A 22,630-nucleotide genomic window follows, 5' to 3' on the forward strand; every position below is an offset into this window, starting at 1 on the left:
CACTATCTCTCTCTCTCTGTTTCTGGCACAACAGCACCACTTTTGCCCCTACTGGTACTCTAAACATAGTCACATAGGTTTAGGACATTGCTGTTCCTTGGAGTGGTTGCACCTGCACTCAAAAAGCACGCAGAACAACAATAACATGTTTCCGTTACCTCGGTGGACATCTCTCTCTGGATGAGCTTCTTGGTCTGTCGCTCGCAGAAGTCCAGCATGGCCTCTCGGTCGTAGCGGACCGACGGCTTCTTGTCCGTCTGGTTGCGCTGCCGCAGGCCGACCGGCACCACGTCCATCATCTCCAGCTGGCTGAGCTCCTCCAGCTCGGCCGGCGTCAGCGAGGCCAGCAGAACGTCGTCGTCAAGGTCTCCTTCCGACATCGTTATTATCGTTGTTATTCACTACAGGGCCTAATATCAGCGCTGTTGTTGACCAAAACGAAAGCAACGCGCAAATATGAATATTTAAGCTATTTTTACAGGAAAACCCAGCCCCAGAGTCCGCTTATAATAAGCAGAACTGGCAACACCGCAACTTTGCGTGCACAAAAAGCAATGTTTCATCTGCCGACTGCAGGTTTGTGCTGAACTAAATGCTATGGTCTGTTGCAAGCTGTGACAGTTTGAAGTGCGTGGAGGTGTAGAAGGACGTCGTAGTCTTTTCGGTGGAGAGGAACCTTAAGCGACCCGACCGACGAGACATGTTGATGTCCTCTTGGTGGAAGCTTTGTCCTGCTCTTTTTAATCCTGGAAAGAGGTCGTAGTATACAGCTGGGACGGCCCTATTTGGCTGTCCCACTACGCCCTCCCCCGCCTCTCTTTTCACTCCCTAATTTGGAGTAGAGCTGGGCCAATGGCAGTGCTGGCAGAAAGTATATACTCAGTTTTTGGAGTTAAGTAAAAGTGTAGCTTTGTTTCCAGTACAACTATATACTTAACCCATTCTGGACGTCGGGAACCCCTTTTGGTGTTTTAACTAAGCATTATGTTATACTTTAGCTATTGGAAAAATAGCAGATCTACAAGCTCATAGCACGCCACCGAGTGGCGGGGTACGCGCTACTTGTAGGTCTGCTGTTTTTGAAAAGTCGTAAAAATGCGGCACAGATCTTTGAATATATATTCTTTCAGAGCGAACGTTTTTTTTTGTTTTGACGTCAGGCCTAAAAGGGGTATGTATGAAACCCCAGGCTGATTTTCAATGGTGGAAAAAGTACTCAAATGTAATGTAATGTATCAATACTGAAAAATGTACACAAAATCAATACAAAATGTACTCGAGTACAAAAGTGTTAATGTACTGTATGTGAAAATAAAGTATTAAAGTAGTACATTTGCGCGTGAAGGTTATTGTCCTTCAACGCTTTGTGGGCTTGTAGATCGGCTATATGGCGTGTGACACCGGGGGCATGCACCCCACGTATAAGTCCAGCTTTCAGATCACCCATGCATGTAAAGCATTGATGAAATAATTAACCCCTTTTGGTGTTAGCATTACGTTACGCTTTAGCTTTTGAAAAATAGCAGATCTACAAGCTCATAGCGCGCCACCGAGTGGCGCGCTACGAGCTTGTAGGTCTGCTATTTTTTTTTATTATCGAAGAACGACTGACATAGAAACATAGCTTTTTCAGAAAACTGTCAGGATGTAGAAGACATTTTTAGAATCTGATCTCAGGTCAGAATGGGTTAATTACAAAAGAGCATCGCAGCCTCATGTCACAGACATGCGCCAGAGCAAGTTCAGTCAGGAAACTGCAGTGCAGTTCATTGGGCCGCCTCAGCATGATCACGTTCTCATTCACAATCATTCTCATCCAGTCACACACTCACTCACTCCATCTTCATACCGGCTATTTAGACTGGAGGTCTGCACTGCTCATCCTGCTTGCTTGCTGCATGCATACCGATACTGCTGCGCTGCTGTCTGCTTAAACCTTTGCTGCTCACCCTCCTCCACCCCAGCTACCACCTGCCATTTTGGATCTGCTGTTTAGGTAAGGGGGGATTCGGAGTTCCTATGGTTGGTAATAAGTGTAATAGTGTAATAAATGCAATAGCGTAATAGTGTAATACATGTAATAGTGTAAGTGTAATAGTGTCATAAGTATAATAAGTGTACTAGTGTAATACGTGTAATTGTAATAAGTGTAATAGTGTATTAGTGAAAATAGTGTAATATCCCTCATAGCCTAATGTGCCAAATTTGGCACATTAATATAGCATTTGATTGATGGCAGAAACTTTTTTCTTTTCATCATTATAAATTAATTCAGTCCAAAAGGGTTAAGTGTGGCTAGTATCACAGTTACTTTTAAGGAAATGGAAAACAAAGCTTCAATGTTCATTAAACTCACAAACCCACTTTCACCATTAAATGTTTTAGCAAAAAAGTGAAAATAGCACATTTACGACACCACGTCAGCTTGTAGGTCGAATATTTTCTCAAATTGTCCGCCACACTCTTGTATGAAGAGGCTGGGCATTCATTTTAAAAAGAAAAACCACATAAAGTTGAAATATGGACTTACAAGGATTCTGCCCCAAAACAACGATATTCCAGTATAGTCCAGAGCTAAAAAAATATATGATTATGATTATCTTGAGAAACAACCAGAGGCGTATCTAAATATAAAGCGAGGACGGGCGTCCTCCTGTTCAAATCCATTTCTGCCTGGCCAAAATCCAATCCAATATCACTTATTTTTTTGTATTGTTGTGATAATCCTCTCTACTATAGAGTGTACTGACCATATAAGGAGTTCCTCCCTGTCCCCAGTTAACCCCTGGGGGTCAAAAACCCTTAGGTTTCGTTTTTGACTCTCTATCCTGATTGGACGAAAGGCTGGGTCCCACAGCCAAAAACGAAACCTAAGTTTTTTTGAGTGAAATCACTGAATATACCTTTAACATACCTCGCCTGCACCAAAATGTAATTCCTGTAAACGCCACTGGAACCAACTGTGTTGCAATATTATGGAGTGAATTAAAGGATCAAGCATTCGTATAATAGAACAAATGGATTTTATTCCACAATATAAACTGCCACGTCTTTAAACGAGCCCCCACACGCCCACCCACCCCCCCCCCCCCCCCCAAAAAAAAAACAAACATACGTAAAAAGACACACATCATCCCATGCTGGAGCGGTCAATGTATCCGGCTTCAACCCGTCGGTCTGCTACATCGTTAAGCCCCGTCCCGCACTCCCGTCGCAACCGCGGCGGCGGCGCGCGAGCAAAAAAAAAACAAGCTAGCCCATCCGCGAGCTCTAAACGTGGGCCGCGTCTTGTCCGTGCCGCGCTTTTAGAGCTCGTGTAGCTCGGCGTTGTTGTTGTCGTCGTTTGCCCGCGCGACGCCGTCGTGCGTTAGAGCATAAATTAGCCGTGACATCTCATCTATTCAGCATTCTGTACATCAAAAAAAAAAAGACAAGAAGAAAGTAAACAAACGGAAACGTCGCTAAAGCACCAACACATCAGCGGTAGAACCAAGCCTTTTTTTTTTTTTTTTTTTCTTCTTCTTCTTTTTTAAAGGTAAATTCAGACAAACATTATTGCTCAGATAAATAAAGCTAAAACCTACAAGAAACAAAACGGAAAAACAAAACAACTCGGGAATAATTATATTAAAATGCAATGTGCTAAACACGGGGTTTTAACCCATTCTGACCGGGCACCCATTTTGGTGTCAGCATCATGTTATGCTTTAGCTATTTAAAAATAGCAGATCTACAAGCTCATATCGCGCCACCGAGTGGCGCGATACGAGCTTGTAGGTCTGCTATTTTTGAAAAATCGAAGAGCGACTGACATTTTTAGAATCTGATCTCAGGTCAGAATGGGTTCTTTAGACCAGTGTGTGTCCGGCGGAAACCTCGTATGAATCTGATCTCAGGTCAGAATGGGTTAAAGAACAACAGACAAAAAAACTTTTTCTAACAAAACCATGAACAGAATTATGTTTTTCTTTTTACTCCCTAGGGGATTTGGGTGGGGGGAGGGGGAGGGGGGGGTTGTCTCTGGTTTTTCATGCAAGGAGGGTTTCCAAAGATATTTATCGTTTTATAAAAAGCTTCATTAACTAACACTCCATCGTGCGATGAAGCATATAGAGGTCTCTTACACACCGGGGCAGGTTTGTTATAAATGCGATTAAAAATTGCCCTAAAATATATATATTTTTTTTTAAAACTGTCATTTATGTCACGTGTACATCCTACATAGAACACAAATATTATGCGACGATAAAACGGAATTTGAATTCGGAAACAAAAAGGTAGATTTTTGGGGTTTCTCTGACTCTGAGAGTGTACAAATGGAACCAAATGGACCCGTACAGGTCTGTAACTCTGAGAGTGTACAAATGGAACCAAATGGACCCGTACAGGTCTGTAACTCCTAGAGTGTACAAATGGAACCAAATGGACCCATATATGTGCACTCTCACAGTTACGGAGGCCATTCAAATTAAAAATGTCTGAGAACCACTGAATATGAATAGCTTTGAATATGAAATATCCGCTGGCGAGTATATGATATATATATATATTTTTTTACATTTTTCATGTGGTTTATTTCTTATATGCCCTACGGTATGTAAAGACCCTTAAATTAGGCTTAACCCTTAAATCCTCAAAGGGGGTCTGGAGTTCGTCGAAGACCCCCCCTTCTCCTTCACGCCAATATAATGGATTTGCCATGCAAGCACTGTCCAACCTTTCCATTTAGAACAACCATATACATGTGTATAGGAAGAAAGAAATATATATATATATGTAAACAATACAAAACAAAACAAATAAAATAAATTGAACCGTATATTTCTGGACAACAGGTCAATAAAGAGAAAGGAGAAATAGCACCGTCGTTACAAAAAAAAGTGGGGTTTGGACATCGAGGGGAGACAGTCAGAGAGAAACGTCCGACGGCTTCCTTCCACAAACGATCACTTCCTGGTGGTTCTCCTCGCTTCGTCGGCGGCGTCGTCGTTTTCTCGCCACGTACCGCAAGTATATACAGCTCACTTCCCCCCCCCCCCCCCCCCCCGCCTCGCGTCTATATCGTTTTATCAAACAGCTATAGCTCGCTGTTCGTGTTCGTGTCGTTTTGTGTTATTCATGGTATACCACGTCTGTCTCACTCGGAGGTGCTGTGTCTGTGGCCCCTCCCCCCCCCCCCCCCCCCCCCCCCCCTCTCTCTCTCTCGTGGTGGGGGTGTGTATGTGGCTCATTCATGATACCGCCCCCCACACAGCTCTCTCCCCCCCCCCCCCTCCTCCCTCTCACTTGGCGGGGGTGTGTCTGTTGTGGCTCATGGTACAGCCCACACAGACGTAGTCCTGGCTCCGTGCCAGCTCTGGAGTCATGCCCACGCACGCCTGGTGGAACCACTGGTTGCAGCTGCCGTCACACTGGACCCAGTCCACCTGGAGGAGGAGAGTAGGCAGTTGTCAATTATCAATGATTTTGCTGCATTGATAATGGACAGGAAAGAGGGAGGGAGAGACACGCAGCAAAGGTCGTCGTGACCGGGTCACGCTGTCAGGCCAGAGCCTAATTGGCATGCGCCTGAAACCGCTTGGCCAGCGGGCAATATTACTAAGGAGAGTAATATGTTATTTGTGTTACTTATTACTTCTTTAAAAAGTAATATTATATTACTTATTACTTTGTTTCAAGAGCAAATATGGCATATTTATTTGACTACAGTACTTAAATCTTTATAGTTTTAATCATTCCATATTGAAACAATACCAAATAAATACCCTTACAGGAGTAGTCAAAAAGCAACCAAAACAGCAGAACTAAACACATGATCACGTTTTCTCATAACCTATAAGAGAAGGTGCTTTTTATCTCCGCCATAAAGAAAAGACTATATCATTAACCCATTCTGACCGGGCACCCATTTTGGTGTCAGCATCATTTTATGCTTTAGCTATTGAAAAATAGCAGATCTACAAGCTCATATCGCGCCACCGAGTGGCGCGATACGAGCTTGTAGGTCTGCTATTTTTGAAAAATCGAAGAGCGACTGACATTTTTAGAATCTGATCTCAGGTCAGAATGGGTTAATCAGACACAGTGTGTGTCCGGCGGAAACCTCGTATGAATCTGATCTCAGGTCAGAATGGGTCAATAAAGAATAGGACCGCACACACACTGCCCAACTGCACGGTGCAGGGTCACATTTAGCGAAGGAGAGGCGACGTTTCGCTCACTGACGACCTTCTTCAGGCATGAATACAGCGTTACTAATTATACATTAAAGGACCACTTCACCACTTTTCAACCTATCTTCATATAATAGGTCCTCACTAATAATCATGAAAAAATGGCACGATTTTTTTCTACTCAGTCTATGTCTCATAGGAGGGCTGTGGGCAGTTTAGAAACCGTCTTCCAGTGACATCATCATTAGGCAGATTTCTTTTTAAACAAGATTCTTTGACAAAAATGTTTAGATTTTCATCATCGTGAGAACGATGGCTTCCATTTCCGCATTGCAACTTTTCAGGACTAGAAAGCCTGCAGTTTTTATTAGCTTGTATTCCCCATCGATGATGTCACTGGAAGACGGTTTCTGAACTGCCCGCAGCCCTCCTATGAGACACAGACCGAGTAGAAGTAAATCATGCTTTTTTATCATGATTATTAGTGAGGACCTATTATATGAAGATAGGTTGAAAAGTGGTGAAGTGGTCCTTTAATTAATTAAACACTTGGGCCATGGACAAGTCACTAGGCAAAGTCTGATTACCAAGACGTGAACAGCCTGTGATGATGATCAGTATGGTGAAATACAAAAAATAATAATAATAATACAAGCACCTCAACAAATTTAATCTAAAAGTGAGATTACAAAAATGTAATGTAAAGCTCTAGTCACTTCCTGACTTGCCATGCCAACACAATTAAAGTACGAGTACGTCCCCCCCCTTAGAGTATATATGAATAGAGACGGCACCCAGAGGAAACCCTGAGGCGAAATGGACATAGTGGCCGAATTTGGTATTGCAGCTCGAGCCAGCGCTGCTCCGTTGACTATCATTGCGCACGTTCATGTGTTTGGGGGCCATGACACGTGAACGAATGTTTCATACGTGAACGCGCACAAACGGCACAATGATATAGTCAACGACCAGCGCGTTCATGTTATTGGGGCAATCCATCCCAGAATGCACTTGTTCCTAGGAGTGAAATCGCCTCATGCGCTTTTGAGCAACTTAATGCAAGTGGATGAGGAGGAGGAATCCGGTGCCGTCTCTATTCATATATACTCTAACCCATTCTGACCGGGCACCCATTTTGGTGTTGGCATCATGTTATGCTTTAGCTATTGAAAAATAGTAGATCTACAAGCTCATATCGCGCCACCGAGTGGCGCGATACGAGCTTGTAGGTCTGCTATTTTTGAAAAATCAAAGACACTTTTAGAATCTGATCTCAGGTCAGAATGGGTTAATAATGAAACTGTCAGGATGTAATAGACATTTTTAGAATCTGATCTCAGGTCAGAATGGGCTAAGGTCCCCCCCAGACTAAAGTAGAGTCAAATAAGGGCCGTGTGGCCAGACTGACAAAAAGACAAAACGTATAGCAAAAGTCCGGATATTCCAGGCTAACGACTGTGTGTGGGGGGTTGTGGGTAATAAAACAAATAACCTCCGACCTCATCTCCCCCCGGCAGCAGGCAGCTCTGCGCCGGACAGACGGCGATCTCGCCGTCGGACGACGACGACTCCGACTCCTCGCCGTCGCCGGACTGGGAGAAGTCGGAGCGCGGGGACGAGGAGGTGGAGGTGGCGCGGCGCTCGCCGCTCTGCTTCTTGTTCCGGTTCGTCTTCTGCCTCTTGTGACGCGGCAGCTTCCGGTCCTCCTGGCTCCGGTGTTCTCCTCCTCCCCCTCCTCCTCCTCTTCCTCCCCCCTCCTCCTCCTCCAGGACGTCCCGCTCCAGCGGGCGCTTGGGCTTCTTCTCCGAGGAGCGGCCGACCGCCGCGTCGTTGCCGACACCCTGGAAGCCCAAAAAAACAAAACGGAAAAAGAGAAGAGACGTTTTCTCTCTTATCGGTTTTGACGTTGCCACACACAGAGAGGATTTCATTTCACGAAGAATCATATAGAGAACGGCGAGAGGGCCTGTTGTTCAGACTGGCAGCCCCCCCGCCATATATATACGATTTCATATCCACATTTTTTGCACTTTTTACACGTTTTTATTCGGTCTGAACACGGATCAGATGTTGAGAAACAAACGTAATTCATGTCCATCTGTGATGGGGACTCCACGGGGGGGAGGGGCTGTCAGACAGTAAACGTAGGCCTGACGTCGAAACATCAAATAAAGCCTCCTGAAAGAATATATATATATTCAAAGATTTGAGGCACATTTTTACGATCTTTCAAAAACAGCAGACCTACAAGCCCGTAGCTTGTAGATCTGCTATTTTTCGATAGATAAAGTATAACATAATGATTAGTTAAAACACCAAAATGGGTTAAAAAAGCGAGGTGTACCTCTGTCCGCGGGTGGCCGCTCTTTCCCTGAGAGTGGTTGGTGCACAGCGCTGCAGTGTGGCTGTCGACCTGCGGGGGCGCTGCTGTGCTCTGAGGAGGTGTGTTCAGCAGACTGTGGTACAGCCTGCTGACCTCCGGTAACCCCAGCGGGAGCAGCAGACCTTCCACCATCAGCTCCTCCAGGTCTGCATTCAACCCTGAAACACACACACGCGCACACACACGCGCACACACACACACACACACACACACACACACACACACACACGCACAAGCACACACACACACACACACGCGTTAATTAGATGATTCTTCAAAAAAAGGCTTGAACTTTCCCCTCCAGGTCACAGTTTTCCAATTTTTATGGGTTATGACGAGTAAAGATCCCATTCTCTTTTCCTACATTAAAAAAAAAAAAAAAAAATATATATATATATATATAATAATAATAATAATAAAAAATCAAAAGCTTTTTATTTAAGCAATATTACACGAGAGGGTGTGGTTTAACGTGATTATTGCCACGACAGTCAGGAACGAGGACGAACTCGAGTTCCGCAAGCATCACTGAAGTGGCAATAATCACGTTAAACCACACCCTCGAGTGTAATATTGCAATTATACCCTTAAAACTAAGAAAGAAAAATCGCTGAAAGAACATATTTTTTTAATGACAGATGTAGTCACTACGACCACAAATGTCCCAAGAAACTAGCTATAGCCTATAGCCACCGAGTTTGCTACAGCGCTCTGGGAGAACAGAGCAGCTGAATTCTTTTGTTTTGATTAGGTGGTGAACGGTGCCGGTTTGAGCCACGGCTAGAAGAAGGCTGTTTCAACCAATCAGCTTGCTTCCTCGAAACGACCCGTTGTATAATTTATTTTATAAAAACATAAAAAGATATACAACATGCCCCTGGAGCCCACTCTGAGAGCCGATGGTATATATATATATATATATATATATATATATATATATATAAATATAAGTGAATAATGTAGTAGTGACTGACCCTGCAGAGGAATACATCTGTGTTCTGTGTAGAAGACCGCATGCTGCGTCCTGTTCCACTCTGGAGTCAGATACGGAGCCTGCATGGACACACACACACACACACACACACACACACACACACACACACACACACACACACACACACACACACACACACACACACACACACACACACACACACACACACACACACACACACACTCTCTTATTACCATCGTTGACGGCAGACTGCTGGGCTTTGGCATGGGGGGGGTGGGTCAGATCAACATGGAATTAATTCTGTACTTCCCATATAAGGAGCGTGTCTTGAGTGTGTACAGGCTTTGATGAGGTCAGATCAACATATGGAATGTCAGAACAGCTCAATACAGTATATGGAGATCTAAGGGTGGTAGCGGGGGAGTGTACAGGGTTTGATGAGGGCCCAGGAAGGGCCGAGCCTTCATTTTAGGCCCTGTTGAGGCCGGGTGCGGCTCCACTAATAACTTTGGGGCTAGGCCCGTCTAGGGTTTGAATGGACGGGTATCAGTCAAAAGGGAGACGTGGGAGAGGAAGGACGGATGGGGAAGGATCAACATATGGAATGTCAGAACAGGTCCTGATACTGTATCCATATATAAGTCTACTCGCCAGCCCATACAGTAGAGCCCCATTGTGAACCCGGACATTTTGAGTACGCTAAAGTTTTATGTCAGAAATGTTGAGTATGGGTCCCCAGCATTTAGAAACTGCTGGATGCCAACTTGCATAATGTTGGGCAATTTTCATAATTAGCATAATAAGCTGGGGTACCATTAAGTAGCAAGTGAAGGGTCAAACTAGGGGTTTCTCATGATTCTGAATCCATTGCATTCAGCCAAAAAAACGGCCATAGCCGTCGTCACAAATATGACGAGGTCACCACAAAGTGGTTATGACCAAATTTAGCCCAAGGAGTGATTTTTGTGCAAAAGCAATGCTTGCAATGGACTCAGAATGATGAAAAACAACTAATACATGGAGATCTAAGGGTTTGAGGTCAGATGAGTTGCTGGCCAGGTCATCTCCATATACGGTATGGGCTTAACTGCGACAGCAGGTCGCATTTACTTATACTGTATATCCATCCCTGATGATGTCACGTAATGTCACGATGACATGGGCACCTGGGGGGCCTGCCAGGGGGCTGATGTCATGTGATGTCACAGTGACCTGGCTGGGGGACTTAAAGGACCACTTCACCACTTTTCAACCTATCTTCATATAATAGGTCCTCACTAATAATCATGAAAAAATGGCACGATTGTTTTGTACTCAGTCTGTGTCTCATAGGAGGGCCGTGGGCAGTTTAGAAACCGTCTTCCAGTGACATCATCATTAGGCATGCTTTTTTTTAAACAAGATTTTTTAACAAAACTATTTAGATTCTCATTATCGTGAGAACGATGGCTTCCATTTTCGCATTGCAACTTTTCAGGACTAGAAAGCCTGCAGTTTCTATTAGCTTGTATTCCCCATCGATGATGTCACTGGAAGACGGTTTCTGAACAGCCCACAGCCCTCCTATGAGACACAGACTGAGTAGAAAAAAGTTATTACTGAGGACCTATTATATGAAGATAGGTTGAAAAGTGGTGAAGTGGTCCTTTAATTGCCTGAGGTGACCAACCAACAAATTCCATATTAACTCGCAATTAGGATAACGACGAGTATTATTGTGCAAATGAAATTTCCAGTGGTGTAAAGTAACTAAGTACATTTACTCAGGTACAAGGTACAATTATCGAGTTTTTTTTTTTTTTTACTATAGTAGAGTATTTCCAATTTTCAATACTTTTACTTCTACTCTACTGCATGTCTTGAGGAAAATATTGTACTTTTACTCCACTACAATTATTCGAAAACCTTAGTTACTATAGTTACTTTTTTTATTTGTATTACTAAACATACATTAACCCGTTTTGGGTGTCCCGGGTTTTAACTAAGCATTATTTAGCTATTGAAAAATAGCAGATCTACAAGATTGTAGGTCTGCTATTTTTGGAAAATGCGGCACAAATCAGGCCTAAATAGGTTAACCCATTTTGGGGGCGGGAACCCCTTTTGGTGTTAGCATCATGTCACGCTTTAGCCATTGAAAAATAGCAGACCTACAAGCTCATAGCGCGCCACTGAGTGGCGCGCTATGAGCTTTTGTTATTTCGACATCAGGCCTAGTAAACGGCTTAAACTGACGCCATGGCTAACGTCGCGTATGGGAGCCGCACCTGTGCGTTGTCGTCCTCCTCCTCCGCCGTGACGTGCCCGGCGTGGTGCGTCGACGACGCCCAGCGGGTCAGAGTGGGCGGAGTCCCCGGCCGGTCCGCCTCCTCCTCGGAGGAGGAGGAGGAGGAGGAGGAGGAGGAAGAGGCGAGCTGCAGCTGCGCGCGGCGCTGCCAGCGCAGGGCCCTCTCCACGGCGTGCTGCAGGGCGTCGCCCTCGGGGAGCCTGCAGGCCGCCTGCAGGGGGCGCTGCTGCTGCTGCTGCAGCTGCTGCAGCGCGGCCAGCTGGGCGCGGGCCTCGTTCAGCGGAGGCTTCTTCTTCTTCTGGTCACACCGCCGGCACAGAGGGCAGATCCATGGCTCCGCCTCTGCGGCCGCAGCGGTGACGACGACGACGACGGCGGACGGGTCCCTGACGCACACGCTGTGGAAGGCGTCCCTGCGCGCACACACACACACACACACACACACACACACGGTGTTTGGTTGGTTATACGAGAGGAAAAAGAAGAGCAGAGGGGAGTGCATTTACTTGGAGAAGCGCCTCGTCCATTTTGTTCTTCCTGCCTTTATCGATAGGTTGAAAGTAATATCCGACAGGAAAAATGGGGAGATGGGAGGGGGGGGGGGGGGGGAGACGCGCGCAGAGTCGAACCCACCACGGCACGCCGTCAGGCTGGCCTCAGCAGCCTATCGGTGCCCAGATGGGTTGAGCTATAACCGTCCTGGCCCCGAACCTCATCCATTTTCAACTTAATATGTTCATGTTATTACACAGCTTGATTCTGACTGGTCAATCATTGGATTCAGCAGTGTGTTATTTAAGCATTATTACATGAGAGGGTGTGCTTTACCGTGATTATTGCCACTTCAGCCCCGCTTATACGGAACTCGGCTATAAAAGCCTCATCCTGCAGCAACACTGTCGACGTACGTGCCAATAATCTAGGCTAGTGGTTTTCAACCAGTGGTCCAGGGGGTTCCAGGTGGTCTCCAGTTAAATGACAGTTTAGTTGGTTGGTGACCAAATGGACCCTTATTAGAACTGTGTCTCTTGAGAGCGTAAAGTGAAACCTTTGGTTTCATTTTACACTCTCAAGAGTTCAATTATTGTTAAACATCTGGCATTACTTAATTTACAGTCTACACAATTAGAGAATGTAGAAGAATTGTTATATTGATCAACGATTGCCTGTCATCTCTCCTAATGGTACCAACAGCAATTACGACAACAACAAAATATTCGACGTTTTTGGGTCCGAGAGGCCGAATCTATCAAATGGTGGTCCGTATAGGCTCAAATGGCAAATATGTAATGGGGCCTTAATATGAAAAGGGTTGAAAACCACTGATCTGGGTAAACGCACACCCTTGGGAGTGTATTGCTGAAAAACTCAAATAAAAAGGGTCCCGACCCAGTGTGTGTGTGTGTGTGGGGGTCGGGAACCAAGTGGTTACTATATAGGGCCTATACCTGCACAGCTCGCACTGCAGCATGGCACCCATGGGCGCCTTGTGGCACACGCACACCTTCAGGGCGCTGCAGTCGGCGGCGGGGAGCAGCTTGGACTCGTTGGACGCCCGGAGAGCGAGGAGCGCCTCCATCTCGCAGAGACGCACCTCCTCCAGCGTCGCCATCTGGTGGAGGGAAAACATCACGGTACGCGTGAATTTCTCGTTGAAACGTGAACGCAAATCAACGATGTTAAGTGTGTGTGTGTGTGTGCGTGCGTGCGTGTGTGCGTGCGTGCACGTACAGCAGAGGTAGTGTCTTTGCAGTGCGTGAGGGTCTTCTCCACGTCTCGGAGCGTGCTCAGACTGCACCCTTTCTTCTTCCCGCTCGGAGGCCAGTCTTTAGCCTTCTTGTTCTTCCTCTTGGGAGAGGCCACGCCTCCCGTGACCTCACACCTGGGACACAGCACCTGGTAAGAGGACCCAAAAAAAACAAACACTACGTCACCTCCTGTGCCAGCGAGTAACGCACTGGGTGTGTTTACCTCCAGTATAAGATGCAGGCAGAGTGTTTACCTCCAGTATAAGATGAAGGGAGAGTGTGTTTAGCTCCAGTAAGGTGAAGAGAGAGTGTGTTTACCTCCAGTAAAGGTGAAGAGAGAGTGTGTTTACCTCCAGTAAAGGTGAAGAGAGAGTGTGTTTAGCTCCAGTAAAGGTGAAGAGAGAGTGTGTTTACCTCCAGTAAGGTGAAGAGAGAGTGTGTTTACCTCCAGTAAGGTGAAGAGAGAGTGTGTTTACCTCCAGTAAAGGTGAAGAGAGAGTGTGTTTACCTCCAGTAAAGGTGAAGAGAGAGTGTGTTTAGCTCCAGTAAAGGTGAAGGGAGAGTGTGTTTACCTCCAGTAAAGGTGAAGAGAGAGTGTGTTTACCTCCAGTAAAGGTGAAGAGAGAGTGTGTTTAGCTCCAGTAAGGTGAAGAGAGAGTGTGTTTACCTCCAGTAAAGGTGAAGAGAGAGTGTGTTTACCTCCAGTAAGGTGAAGAGAGAGTGTGTTTACCTCCAGTAAGGTGAAGAGAGAGTGTGTTTACCTCCAGTAAAGGTGAAGAGAGAGTGTGTTTACCTCCAGTAAAGGTGAAGAGAGAGTGTGTTTACCTCCAGTAAGGTGAAGAGAGAGTGTGTTTACCTCCAGTAAAGGTGAAGAGAGAGTGTGTTTACCTCCAGTAAAGGTGAAGAGAGAGTGTGTTTACCTCCAGTAAAGGTGAAGAGAGAGTGTGTTTACCTCCAGTAAGGTGAAGAGAGAGTGTGTTTACCTCCAGTATAAGATGAAGGCAGAGTGTGTTTACCTCCAGTATAAGATGAAGAGAGAGTGTGTTTACCTCCAGTAAAGGTGAAGGGAGAGTGTGTTTACCTCCAGTATAAGATGAAGGCAGAGTGTGTTTACCTCCAGTAAAGGTGAAGAGAGAGTGTGTTTACCTCCAGTAAAGGTGAAGAGAGAGTGTGTTTACCTCCAGTAAAGGTGAAGAGAGAGTGTGTTTACCTCCAGTAAAGGTGAAGAGAGAGTGTGTTTACCTCCAGTATAAGGTGAGGAGAGAGTGTGTTTACCTCCAGTAAGGTGAAGAGAGAGTGTGTTTACCTCCAGTAAAGGTGAAGAGAGAGTGTGTTTACCTCCAGTAAGGTGAAGAGAGAGTGTGTTTACCTCCAGTATAAGGTGAAGAGAGAGTGTGTTTACCTCCAGTAAAGGTGAAGAGAGAGTGTGTTTACCTCCAGTAAAGGTGAAGAGAGAGTGTGTTTACCTCCAGTAAGGTGAAGAGAGAGTGTGTTTACCTCCAGTATAAGGTGAAGAGAGAGTGTGTTTACCTCCAGTAAGGTGAAGAGAGAGTGTGTTTACCTTCAGTAAGGTGAAGAGAGAGTGTGTTTACCTCCAGTAAAGGTGAAGAGAGAGTGTGTTTACCTCCAGTATAAGGTGAAGGCAGAGTGTGTTTACCTCCAGTAAAGGTGAAGAGAGAGTGTGTTTACCTCCAGTAAGGTGAAGAGAGAGTGTGTTTACCTCCAGTAAAGGTGAAGAGAGAGTGTGTTTACCTCCAGTATAAGATGAAGGCAGAGTGTGTTTACCTCCAGTAAAGGTGAAGAGAGAGTGTGTTTACCTCCAGTAAAGGTGAAGAGAGAGTGTGTTTACCTCCAGTAAAGGTGAAGAGAGAGTGTGTTTACCTCCAGTATAAGGTGAGGAGAGAGTGTGTTTACCTCCAGTAAGGTGAAGAGAGAGTGTGTTTACCTCCAGTAAAGGTGAAGAGAGAGTGTGTTTACCTCCAGTATAAGGTGAGGAGAGAGTGTGTTTACCTCCAGTATAAGGTGAGGAGAGAGTGTGTTTACCTCCAGTAAGGTGAAGAGAGAGTGTGTTTACCTCCAGTAAGGTGAAGAGAGAGTGTGTTTACCTCCAGTATAAGGTGAAGAGAGAGTGTGTTTACCTCCAGTAAGGTGAAGGGAGAGTGTGTTTACCTCCAGTAAAGGTGAAGAGAGAGTGTGTTTACCTCCAGTATAAGATGAAGGCAGAGTGTGTTTACCTCCAGTAAAGGTGAAGAGAGAGTGTGTTTACCTCCAGTAAAGGTGAAGAGAGAGTGTGTTTACCTCCAGTATAAGATGAAGGCAGAGTGTGTTTACCTCCAGTAAAGGTGAAGAGAGAGTGTGTTTACCTCCAGTAAAGGTGAAGAGAGAGTGTGTTTACCTCCAGTAAAGGTGAAGAGAGAGTGTGTTTACCTCCAGTATAAGGTGAGGAGAGAGTGTGTTTACCTCCAGTAAGGTGAAGAGAGAGTGTGTTTACCTCCAGTAAGGTGAAGAGAGAGTGTGTTTACCTCCAGTATAAGGTGAAGAGAGAGTGTGTTTACCTCCAGTAAGGTGAAGAGAGAGTGTGTTTACCTCCAGTATAAGGTGAAGAGAGAGTGTGTTTACCTCCAGTAAAGGTGAAGGCAGAGTGTGTTTACCTCCAGTAAGGTGAAGAGAGAGTGTGTTTACCTCCAGTAAGGTGAAGAGAGAGTGTGTTTACCTCCAGTAAGGTGAAGAGAGAGTGTGTTTACCTCCAGTAAAGGTGAAGGCAGAGTGTGTTTACCTTCAGTAAGGTGAAGAGAGAGTGTGTTTACCTCCAGTAAAGGTGAAGAGAGAGTGTGTTTACCTCCAGTAAAGGTGAAGAGAGAGTGTGTTTACCTCCAGTAAAGGTGAAGAGATAGTGTGTTTACCTTCAGTAAGGTGAAGAGAGAGTGTGTTTACCTCCAGTAAGGTGAAGAGAGAGTGTGTTTACCTCCAGTAAAGGTGAAGGCAGAGTGTGTTTACCTTCAGTAAGGTGAAGAGAGAGTGTGTTTACCTTCAGTAAGGTGAAGAGAGAGTGTGTTTACCTCCAGTAAAGGTGAAGAGAGAGTGTGTTTACCTCCAGTAAAGGTGAAGAGATAGTGTGTTTACCTCCAGTAAGGTGAAGGCAGAGTCCTTCCCCAGGAACATGGCGGCGGTGGCCTCCCTCCACTCCTGCAGCTCAGTGACCAGAGCCTCCAGCCGGTCCAGGGGCTCCAGGTGGACCTGGATGGCCTGGCCTCGGAGCACCATGTCGGACAGCACGTCCAGCACGGGAACGCACGCCCCCGCCTGGAGGAGCACGGCATTACATGTTAGTACCGTCTATGAAGACTACTATAAAGACTGCTCCGCGGCGGTGTCGACGGCAAGCAGCAATGGAACGTATAAAATAGTAGTATAAAATAGGCCTAATGTGGCACTGGCGGCGACAGCTACGCAGCTGGCAATTAACCCACTCAGATTCTAGATGCTGACACGATTATATATTTTTTAAGCTGACGATTAATTGTCAAACTAATAATTGCGATTAACGATTTAATTGTGTTTTTTGCCCGTTTCTTTGGAGCGTTACAATTTGTATTCCCGTTTGCCTTTTAGGCTTCGTAATCACAAATTGCAGATATGACAACTTATATATATATATATTTATATTTATTTTTTTATTCTCTTTGTAGTTGTGCTATTTCTTTATGTTTGAAAATGTGTGGACATTTTTCAGCATGGAAAGGAATGACGATTATGCAAAAATAATTTCGATTAGGCGATTCATGTAATAACGGCGACGGGCCTATAATTCTAAAAACAAAATAAACACAGATGATAATTATATTAAAGTACGTCTCTGTCGGGTGGACACGTCATTATGTCCAAAAAGCGTTACTTCTCGGGATTTAAATTCAAAAGCATCAAAAGTAGCAGATCGACTACAAATCCGACGCGTCGCATTATGTCATAGCTTTAGCTATTGAAAAATAGCAGATCTACAAGCTCGTAGCGCGCCACTTTTTTTGAAAAATCGAAGAACGACTGACATAGAAACATAGCTTTTTTCAGAAAACTGTCGGGATGTAGAAGACTTTTTTTTTTTTAGGTCAGAATGGGCTATAAAAGTAACAATGTAATCCAGGGGGGTATAGTTGCCGTGGATGGAACTACAGGCGCGTGAGGCTCAGCTAAAAAACTGTTTTGAGGACCAGCCATCCTGACCTGAACGTCCTCGGCCTCCCGCAGCCACTCCCTGGCCCTCCTGACGGAGTCCTTCAGCAGCAGGATGCCGGGCAGCTGAGCGGGGATGGAGCCCGCCTTCTCTGCGGCCGCACTCAGGGTCTCTATGGAGTGGGGCGGTCTGTGGGAGACGGACAAAACACAACGTTTGTGAGCCATCGTCATCAGACATGGCGCGGAGGAGAAAAAGAAAATCTGGCAGTCCAATGAGTTTCTTTGACAGGAAAAGACTCGCTCACCGCATAGAAAAATAAGTAAAACTCCTTAGACTGAGACTTAGAAGAGGACGTTTCGGACCGAAACGTTTGCTTTTTAATTGCACCATGAGCACAGAGCACCATAAAAAGCATGATAAAATAAAAGAAAAAATATTTTCAGTCCAAGTCTCAGTCTAAGGAGTTTTACTTATTTTTCTATACGGTGAGCGATTCTCTTCCCGACAAAGTTTCCCTTATGTTTTTGAGACCACCGCTACCGTAGTCAAGTTTGAAAAAAAGGACGAAGAAAGGCGCAACAGTTTTCTCAGTGCTTCAGTCAATGAGTTTCAAAATAAATAAAACATTCGCTCTGAAAGAATACTATATTCAACGATTTGTTGCCGCGTTTTTTACGATTTAAAAAAAAATAGCAGACCTACAAGCCACTCGGTGGCGCGCTACGAGCTTGTGGATCTTCTATTTTTCAATAGCTTAAAGTATAACATAATGCTTAGTTAAAAACACAATTGGGTTCCCGACCCAGAATGGGTTAATAATGGATCAACTCTACTAATTAACCCTGGCCCTCTCAGGCCCCACACCAGGGGCGTGCTGGGTCCCTAATTCAGCCCGGGAAGTGGAGTTGTGGAGGCCCTCTAGGTGCGGCGCGCGGTCGCGCGCCGGCGAAACAAAATACCGACGAATCAAGGGGCGTGAGAGCGCATTTTTGGTCACTTTAGGTCCTACAGTGAAATAAAAATAATTTTGATCATATTGATCATTTGCTGTTACAAGCAACAATACAATAATCATTGTGCATTCAACCATGCATTATAAGGAGTTGGACTACAAAGTATTTGTCCTCATTATAACCTCCTCCAAGTCAACCACCTCCTCACCACCAATATTAAATAATAATAATAATGATTAAATGTATTTATTATATTATATTATTATTTATCATATAGTGACTTGATATTGATAATTTGCTGATGAACAATTTACAAGCAACAATACAAGAATCATTGTGCATTGAGCATGCATTATAAGGAGTTGGACTACAAAGTATTTGTCCTCATTCATAAAGTGTTGGACTGTGTCGCCAAATGCATCGCGCATCGCCTGCTATTTAGTCATTTTGAACTGCCCACCTGTTGTTGTGTTGTCGGTCGACTCGGCTGCTGAGGTGCTGGGACCTGCACCCTTAAATAGGTCTGTTATTTTTGCATATTTAGATGCATCTGCCTGAAGCTGTTTTCTTTTTTTTAGTCTAATCTTCTCTGCACCACCGATTTCTTTCTCACCACCACCACTCTTTCTTTTTGACATTTTCCCCCGTTGCTAGTTCTTCTCTCTCTCAATCAAATCATCACAAAAAACTGCTGATGATGCCTGCCTGGCTGGGAGGGATCATTAGGGATGCAAAGAGAAATGACACCACCAAGAGCCAATCAGATTCCACCCCCCACCCCCCAGGAAGGCCAGCCCAGCGCGCTGTCTCTCTGCAAGTGCATGTTAAAGTTGCGCGACACGGCCGACACCACAGTACTACGAAGCATAATTGTGTCTCTTCAAAATAAAATAAAAAATATATGATTTTTTTTTTTTTTTTTTTAACGGCTGGCCCAGACCGGCCTGGACTGGACCGGCCGTTCGGGAGTTGTCCCGAAATTCCCAATGGCCAGCACGTCTCTGCCCCACACACACACACACACACAAACACACAGAACACATTGTTCCGTGTCTGGGGGCGCGGTGGTTGCAGTCACAAGTGTGTCTCTCGTCTGTGTTTAACGAATGCCTCTGCAATGGGAGTCACATGGTTTGACCAAACAGTTGTGTTTGATGGCCGTGTTCTGCCCATCAAACTAAGATGTTTGGTCAAACCATGTGACTCCCATTGGAAAAGCATTGTGGCGGCCATTAAACACAGGCAAGCCACGGAACATGTGTTTGACATGTGCGCATGTGGGCCTATATATAACCGTGCTTTCAGCAGACCCACAACGGGGTCAATCAACTCTAACTAATTAACCTCACCTGGCCCTCAGCAGCGCGCCGGCCCTCTCCTCCCAGTGCTCCGACACCGTGAGCAGCTCCTGCAGGCGCGCCATGGCCCTCTCCGTGGCGGCGTGCGGCGGCGCCAGGCCCACGCCCTGGTCTATGAGCCGCCGCATGGCCTCCAGGCTGGCGCTGGCGGGGCGCTCGCCGGCCCGCCGCACGCCGTCCAGCCAGCGGGCCTGCTCCAGCCGCGCGCGCAGGGCCGGCAGCTCGGGCAGCTCCACGTCGAAGTGGGCGCTGGCGTCCAGCAGGCTCTGGATGTGGGCCACGGCCGGAGGGTCCTCGTCCGACAGCAGCTTCTCGCTGTGCTGCTGGAAGTCCTCGATGCCGTTGAGAAGCTCCTGGGATGGAGGGGGTGTTGTTTTGTTTAGTGGGTGCACTCTCTAGGCCCCTTTTCCACCGGTTGGTTCCCAGTGGGAACCGGTTCAGTTCTTTTCTACTGGTTGGTTCCCAATGGGAACCGGTTCAGTTCTTTTCTACCGGTTGGTTCCCAATGGGAACCGGTTCAGTTCTTTTTGGTTTTTAGTCCATGAGCCAGAGCTCCAAAATTGGAATGTCAATTATGAATTGAGTGTAGCAAAACCATACCTATATTAGATTGTTATCACCATGACACTTCCCCAATTGAGTACTTACACTTAGACAATGATTTATTGTATTACAATTTTTTTTTTTTTAATATGCAAATTAGGCATTATGTAGGAAAATATGCAAAATAATCGAAAATATGAAAAAGCTACTACTGTGGAAGGGTTATCATGTATTAATTTACTTGTATTGATCCTATAAACAATTTAATATAGGTCTAGTTTGCCCACCAATTTTGGAGCTCTGGCTCATGGACTAAAAAACAAAAAGAACTGAACCGGTTCCCATTGGGAACCAACCGGTGGAAAAGGGGTCTCTGTGCTGCCTCTTACACAAAATAATGATGTTTGCAAGCCAACACGGCTGATTACTATCCAGTGAGTGCAATCATCTAAACTCACACACCTGCCCTAACTAGGCCAAATGTCACAGTGACCTCTTCTAATCAAGGAGGCCTTTTGATATAGGGGTCCTTAAATCTTTTCAAAAATAAAGCCTTTCAAACATTATAACGGCATACAATCTAAATTACATAATAAAACAACACAGAGGGCGTTCCACAAAGACCGTCCGTTATCGGCTGTTTGCGTCGCTATAGCTGCTTAAACCCGTTTGGGACTGAGGTCGATTAAAAAAAACAAAAGGCTTCTAAATCCTATTTTTTTCTTTCTGAAAACCATGTTTCTATGTCAGTGGTACTCAACCTTTTTCATGTCAAGGAAATTGACATTGAAATTGATTGAATTATCTCTATTGGGCCACGGACCCCCCCATCTCAAAATATGTAGTTCCAGGGACCCCTCAGAAGCCAATATTTTAGTTAAAAATGAAATATATATTCAAAGATTTGTGCCACATTTTCCACAAAAATAGCAGACCTACATGCTTGTAGATCTGCTATTTTTCAATAGCTAAAGTAGAACAGAATGCTTGGAACACCAAAAGGGGTTCCCACCCCAAAATGGGTTAAAAACAATACTACTGCTAGTGTCATTTAGTCTTTTTGAATACAATTCCATTCTTTGTTGTAGTCTATTTGAGTTGTTTGGTACATACAATGTGTGTCATCAAGTGCCACGGGATGAGGCGGAATCTGAAGAGGTGAGTCTCCAGATTATTTGCGGAACACCGGGAGTGCAAGTCTGCAGTTGAGTGACTGCACGTCACCCCTGTGAAATTTGTGAATATGTGGCGTTGCCTTCAGCAGTGAATATCAGGTGACAGGGTGTGGCGCAAAGTTTGTTTGTTTGTTTTTTTTCATTATAGTTTAGTTTTAGTTAGTTTTGACATATGTTTTTCTAATTCAGTTAGTTTTTATTTTGGTGAAAATGCTTAGTTTTAGTTTAGTTATTGTTTAGTTATAGTTTTTTTTTCGTACTTTGGTTTATTTGTGGGTTAGGGTTAGCGTGGCTAACAACTTGTTGGAGAAATGAGGAAATTAATCGAATTAATTTAAAAGGATCATATTGTAAATATCCGAAAAAGGCATATAGATATTGATAAAAACTAAAACTAAGGGTATTTTGTCTATAATTTCAGTTAGTTTTAAGGACACACAATACAGTTTCAGTTTAGTTATCGTTTTATTTTTTATTAGTTTCAGTTGTTTTTTTAATTCTAGTTTTCGTTTTTTAGTTAGTTTTAGTTAACTATTATAACCTTGGTGTGGCGTTACCTATAACAGTCGTGACTGCACGTCATCACTGCAGCTAATGTGAATATGAGGTGACAGGGTGTGTGTGGTGGTACCTTCAGCAGTGTGAATATGAGGTGACAGGGTGTGTGTGCTGGTACCTTCAGCAGTGAATATGAGGTGACAGGGTGTGTGTGGTGGTATCTTCAGCAGTGAATATGAGGTGACAGGGTGTGTGTGGTGGTATCTTCAGCAGTGAATATGAGGTGACAGGGTGTGTGCTGGTATCTTCAGCAGTGTGAATATGAGGTGACAGGGTGTGTGTGCTGGTACCTTCAGCAGTGAATATGAGGTGACAGGGTGTGT

General features: G+C 44.9%; 1 protein-coding gene across 1 annotated transcript in view; it reads right to left on the reverse strand.

Annotated features, from left to right (window-relative positions):
• Window positions 1–5,282: 5,282 nt before the first annotated feature.
• kdm5bb (lysine demethylase 5Bb) overlaps window positions 5,283–22,630 on the reverse strand; it is a gene marked incomplete at its 3' end in the record, with an annotated part of 50,065 nt that continues 32,717 nt past the window's right edge. The window contains exons 20-29 of the mRNA XM_083769563.1: window positions 20,023–20,384; window positions 17,768–17,906; window positions 16,670–16,849; window positions 13,530–13,694; window positions 13,247–13,410; window positions 11,779–12,211; window positions 9,531–9,609; window positions 8,518–8,714; window positions 7,673–8,014; window positions 5,283–5,426 (exon numbers count right to left, since the gene is read on the reverse strand). Of these exons, the coding sequence (XP_083625689.1) occupies window positions 5,283–5,426; window positions 7,673–8,014; window positions 8,518–8,714; window positions 9,531–9,609; window positions 11,779–12,211; window positions 13,247–13,410; window positions 13,530–13,694; window positions 16,670–16,849; window positions 17,768–17,906; window positions 20,023–20,384 (2,205 nt within the window). The remainder of the gene's footprint in view (window positions 5,427–7,672; window positions 8,015–8,517; window positions 8,715–9,530; window positions 9,610–11,778; window positions 12,212–13,246; window positions 13,411–13,529; window positions 13,695–16,669; window positions 16,850–17,767; window positions 17,907–20,022; window positions 20,385–22,630) is intronic.

This window comes from Protomyctophum parallelum (assembly GCF_964188405.1).
Source record: "Protomyctophum parallelum genome assembly, chromosome: 7".
Classification (NCBI taxonomy): Eukaryota; Metazoa; Chordata; class Actinopteri; order Myctophiformes; family Myctophidae; genus Protomyctophum; species Protomyctophum parallelum.